The 5,920-nt window shown below is 41.5% G+C and overlaps 1 protein-coding gene across 1 annotated transcript in view; it reads left to right on the top strand.

Annotated features, from left to right (window-relative positions):
* fbxo18 (F-box DNA helicase 1) overlaps window positions 1-5,258 on the top strand; it is a 20,129-nt gene extending 14,871 nt beyond the window's left edge. The window contains exons 18-21 of the mRNA XM_013913401.1: window positions 867-992; window positions 1,139-1,245; window positions 4,641-4,775; window positions 4,860-5,258. Coding sequence (XP_013768855.1) covers window positions 867-992; window positions 1,139-1,245; window positions 4,641-4,775; window positions 4,860-5,024 — 533 coding nt within the window. The 3' untranslated portion in view covers window positions 5,025-5,258. The remainder of the gene's footprint in view (window positions 1-866; window positions 993-1,138; window positions 1,246-4,640; window positions 4,776-4,859) is intronic.
* Window positions 5,259-5,920: the final 662 nt, after the last annotated feature.

The raw sequence follows: 5,920 nt of genomic DNA, 5'->3' as shown, positions 1-5,920 counted from the left end.
ATTTGAAGCTGTCCACTCTCTCCACTGGGCACTCGTTGATGACGGGGGTCTGGTAGTTCCTCTCCTGCTTAGTGCTGAAGTCCACTATCAGCTCCTTTGTCAGCATGAATCAAGACACAGCCTGAATGGTTGACAGAAGGCAGGATGGATCCTTTCATGTTTTTCTTTTTTTTTTTTAAACTGGCAAACTGACTCCCGGCTCTTATTTTGTCCTGCTGCACCTTTGATTTCAGTCAGTTCTGCACAGTTCCTTTCTTTAACTGCATGTACATGTGAAAGCTCCTGAAATATGAATCTGCATCCAATAAAAACTTCTACCCTGGTTTGTTGTGTTGGGGTGGTCAGTACAGACTCCATCACAGTAAAATACAGTGGATTTGTTCTAAATAATTTGAAGATGATTCCAAATCCCTTTGCTGACTCATTCACATTAACCTTATAGTGATGTCTATAAATCTTCTCGTGATGACTTCATGCGTCATGCCAGGGGCTTAAATGACGTGGATGACAGCCATCACTATAACCACTGCTGACACTCAATAATTTTCTATGTGTTTAATAATTTTTTATTTAATTTGATGCTGATTTGTTGAAATTGGAACAAGCACCAGGAAGTGAAGCAAGAGAAAAAAAGCAGGGGACTCGTTGTCTTCTTACTCAGTGACAGTCTTTGTCTCTCAAACCTCTCCATCAGCAACTATAGACTATTTATTTTATTGTTATGGAGATGTTCACATGAGCTGGAACATCTTTTCTTTTGTCTCTCTTTTTTCTTTCAAGATTAGATGACTTTAATTGTCTGGAGGATGGAGTCTTTCTTTTAATGAGTGTTGTTTTTCCGCTCTGTGTTCTGGCTCTCCTTCCAGACTTCATAGTTGGAACTGTCCATAAGTCTAAAGGTCTGGAGTTTGACACCGTGATGGTCACTGATGACTTTGTCAAGGTTCCCTGTTCTAAGCACAACCTGCGCCACAGTCCTGAATTCTCATTTGGTATGTTATGTTTTTTGGGTTGTTGTTGTTTTTTTCTTGGACCTTTTTATCACGAGTGGCATGAAGCACGTCTAGTAAGGAGGATGATTTCTACCTGAAAGCGGGAATGTTGTTTAACTGTTGTTGTTTCTCCCCCCGACACACAGCTAAAATTCCTGACGATGAGTGGAACCTGCTGTACGTGGCTGTCACTCGTGCCAAAACGACTCTCATCATCACAGAAAACATCCGCCGCATCATCACAATGGCTGGGGTACGAAACTCTCACTGTGCATCTCACTTCTTATCCTATTGCTGTGCAGTTTCAGTAACGCCTTCACATGTAAACCTCATAATGGCATCAAAACAACACGGTCATGAGAATAGATGCACTTCATTTAAACCAAACCTTGAGAAATGACTGTGACAGCAGTTACAGCATTAAACACAACCTGGAGCACATTTAAAAGAATGAAGAAATGAGAAAATTTAAAGAACGAAAAAAAGCTGCCCCTTGCTCTCAACTCGGGACCCGCCCAGCTTCACGTTGTCAACCCTTTCGCCTATTGACGCTTGAAGCCACACAGTGTCGTTGACTTCCTAGTTTCAGATTACTGCAATGCTGCTTCTCCCTTACTGTGTGTCCCGTAATTTCCAGTAAGTGGCACTGAGGGTGGTTTGGATCCATGTGTTTTCCATTATGATTCAAAGACAGAATTTCCTCCAAAAATTACTTTTCAGCACATTTTACACGTGGCAGTACAGTATTCAGGACAAAGAAGTATTTCTTTGCAGTAACATGACCAGGTTCGCATGACTTTCAGTCCAAAAATGCATCAATCCCTCTGCTGCCTTCCGGACTGAAAAACCCCAAAGCCAGGTACAGAATGTGGCCGGGGAAGTTTAACTGCAGCTCCAGCTCCATGAAACAAACACAGTTGTGCTGGAAGTTTCCATACACTCATCATGGGCATGACTGTCATAATTATGTGGGTCTTTTTGGGGGGATTTCTTTGAACTATTCTTTTTCCAAGGTGGAATGATTACACAGCAGATATTTTTAATGACTTCCAAAAACAAGAATTGGGAAAATTAAATGGAGAATTGTAGATATACAAAATTTGGTCATGTCTTTCTGAGCGATTTCTTAAAATCTGTACGTAAGTACAAGATATTCGGATGGGTCACTCCTTTCAGGATCTGGAAGACGACCCAAGCTGATTACAGGATTTATTCCAGGCAGCAGATCTTTCAGTGTGAAAATAAAAAATAAAAAAGGCAATGAAGTAGAACAGCGACTATAACAGGCAGCTGTGCCAACAATTAAAAAAAAAATCTTTTTTTAATACCACTTCTTGACAGTGATCACTGTTTGACAGTATATACAAACACTAATCACCCTTTCCTCAATACAAAATATAATATAAGAAAGGTGCTCAGTGTTTCCCTTTTGTCAGAGGAAAAAAAGACATGACTTGCTGGACACTGAAAGTTTTTCCTCATCTTTTTTTCTGACTGTTTCTCCACTAGTTTAGCATTTAGCTAAGCTAGGGTCCGCATGAGGAGGTACCTGGGCCCTACAGAGGTTGCACAGGTAGTCCAACTCTTTCACATGGGACATCAATGCATGTCTTTGCCAGAAGGTTTGCTGTGTCTCCCAGCACAGTCTGAAGGGCATGGAGGAGATTTCTAGGAGGGTTGTTACAAGCGTGAAAGGGTGTGGAGAAGCCATGGAGAACACTGTGCTTCATCATCAAACGTGGCTGGTTTGGTGGTGCAAATTGAAACAGCTTGCAGCATCATTTTCTTCACTTTGATTTTCAAGGTGTCTTTAAATTCAGCCCTCTGTGGGATGATCATTTTCATTTCCATCAAATGATGTGACATCCTTTTGTTATTTTGTTCCCATATCAGTATAGATATCCAGTATGATTTTTTTTTTCTCATTGATCTGATGTATTTTGAAAGCACTGTATTTGTTAATTAGCATTTCCAGTGACTCAAAGGACTTTGATTTTCAGCCCCTTATATTTCCAGTACAGCTAAACTAAAACGTTTTCTGTTTAGGGAGGTTTTATCAAGCTTTGATTATCTTTTGTAAACATAGACTGTTGCCTGAACTCCACGATAAAGTTTTCCCATTGTAAATGCAGCCCAGTCGGTGTACAGATGTTGGGAGCCGAGTCAGTGAGATCAGTTTTTGCAGAAAGCCAAACACAGTTTAAAACGCACACTCTAAAAGGAGTGGTGGGGAAATTGCATGGCCATAATAGTCTGCTGTTGTTGTCTTTTCTTTTTGCTTCTTGGGTGGTTGTTGGATTCTGTTTGGGGAGGGGTATGTGGTAATGACACCTTCACCTCAGTTTTTTTTTTTGGAAAAGAAAAAGTGCACACAGAGTTTGAAACTTTGGTAACACAACAGCAATGAAGTTAATGCTGCCATCGCAAGTGCAGTTTACGTTTACAGTTTACCCTCTGTCTCCTCCTAGATGGTTTAAGGATTTTATATATACGTGTGATGGTTAAGGAAACAGATTCCAATACGATAGCAGCTTTAAACAGTGAAGGAATCTCCCTGAAGCAAGAAGAAACAGAAATAGCTGATCATGTTTGCTCTGCTTTTATACTTCCTGTGTTTTCTCAAGTGGCTTTCACTTCTCTGTCTATAAATTACTACCAAAACTTATGGGCCCTGTATTGTTTCTTTTTCATGGAGTGTTGTTACCACGGTAATTTCAGTGTTCATCTGGAGGACGAACTGCACCCACTGCACCACCGTAGGGTCTCACCAAGAACTTCATCTCGATACCTAATGGGAGTCAGGGTGCTTTTGCCTAACCTGTAGAGGTCTGTGTGTCCCTCGATGGATATGCTTCCCAGACCATCACTGATCCACTACCAAACTGGTCATACTGAACAATGTTACAGGCAGCATAATGCTCTCCATGGCTTCTCCAGACCCTTTCACGTCTGTTACATGTGCTCAGGGTGAACCTGTTGTTATCTCACAGGGCATCAGTGGTAGAACTGCCAATTCTGATATCATATGACAAATACCAATGCCAGGCAGTGAACACAGGGCCCAGTAGAGGATGTTGGGTCCTTAGGCCACCCTCACAAAGTCTGTTTTAGATTGGTCTGAGACTGAAGTAACTGCCTGTCTGCTGGAATCTTCTCCATTCTCTTAGACTGTGCTGGGAGACACTGCAAACCTTTTGGCAATGAAAGATAATGATGTGAGACTACCTGCACAACCTCTGTAGGTTCTAGGTATCATATCATGCTGCCAGCAGTGACGCTGACTCCAGCCAAATGTAAAACTATTGTCAGAACGGCCACCTTATAGCTGAGTCACTAAGACCAGCTACTGTTACTATGGGCATCTATTCGTTTTGTTCTTGTACATAGACGATTCTTTTCATGTTCAGCCTTGTGAAACTCAAAAGCTAAAAGTTGTGCCACATGTAGTTTGACATGGTTTATGCTTTACGAGTATCAGTGCACATCACAGCAACAGCTGGGTGACACGGGTGGGCTGGATCTGGCTCATAGGTTTGGTTTTTAGCGTGCGCGCTCCCAGACTGTCTATTAAATGTCCTGCTCCTTGTATTCCAGGCGGTTTTATCCATATAAATGAAACTGTCTGCCATTTCTCACTGTTATCTCTAGGAGTACTTTTTTAGGTCAGAGATGCCCAGTTCCCTACTGAAGAGCGACCAGCCTCTCCCATGCTCCATCGCAAACTGTCCCAACTGCATCACCCCAGGCTCAGCCTTCATCATGTGCCGACAGCAGATGCGATGTGTAAGACCCTTCTTTGATGTAAAGGATAATATTATAATATAAGAATATTATTTAATTCTTGTTTCTACTTTTGCCCTCCTGCAGACCGATGGGTTGTCTCAAGGCGGGCCGCTGTGTGAGAAGTGTGTGTGGACCCGCGTCGGGCCCATCGCCTTCCTCATGACCGAAGACGTGCTCTCAATGGCCGAAATCCCACAAAGACTCGACCTGCCGGTCCATCATGCATTTTTCCTGGAGCTTTTTTTCTAACTGCTCATCTTTAAGGAGCTACAGTGATACGGTCCGGTCGGGAAAATAGATCGAAATGCTCAAAGCAGGACACAGACAACTGGGGTTAATGTTTAGTTAAACAGACCGACTACTGAAAAAGTATTTTGTCTGTTGTGATTATTTTTATACTTTTTGTATAATTTTTGTGATTTTTGAATTGGAGAGTAGAGCCTCCAGCCTGTGTGACTATTAAAAAAAAGTTATACTACAGAATAATTTGTAACTTTTTGCAGTTTTTAAGAATGGTCTTTGTTTGTAATCTCATTTTGTTTTGCTTTACAAGCCCATCTGGTTTGTGTTCAAAAGCAATGACCGATAATTATAACAGGAAACTTCAGTTTCTGTATTGTTTCATCAAGTTTAGTTTTTAAACTTTGAAGTTAAACAACTTCCAGATGGCTGGTGGGGTGACAGAACAAATGTGTTTGCATGCACTAGTCTTAACTGAAAAGCTGTACAAGTTCCTTGAGTTATGGAAAACAACAAGAAAGACAGGAAGAGCAAATGTTACTTAATGACGGCAAAATGTTGACATATTTCAAGTGAGGTTACTGTGGAAGTGGTGTTATCAGTGTCCACTTCCTGCTGCCACAGTCTGAAGTTTGTTGTGAGATACGAGACTGCAGTGATCTTATTTGCAGAAAAAGAAAGCTGTAAGCTCACACTCAATACATTTAACACAACTTGTCAAACATGAGGCTTGGGGGCCAGATCCAGCCTGCCAAAGACTCCCAACATGGCCCACTGGAAAGCTTTGGAAAAGGTGAAGGAAGGAAGGCATCGATTTTGGACTTGCACAGCTTTTACGTACTGACAAAGACCTCAGGATCCATTCATATTGCACCAAAATAAGTCATACATAAACATTTGAATGA

Source organism: Pundamilia nyererei, unplaced genomic scaffold (assembly GCF_000239375.1).
Source record: "Pundamilia nyererei isolate P.nyererei 1_Seehausen unplaced genomic scaffold, PunNye1.0 scaffold00130, whole genome shotgun sequence".
NCBI lineage: Eukaryota > Metazoa > Chordata > Actinopteri > Cichliformes > Cichlidae > Pundamilia > Pundamilia nyererei.
The sequence above is the reverse complement of the archived record's forward strand: the minus strand, read 5'-3'. Positions and strand labels throughout refer to the sequence as shown.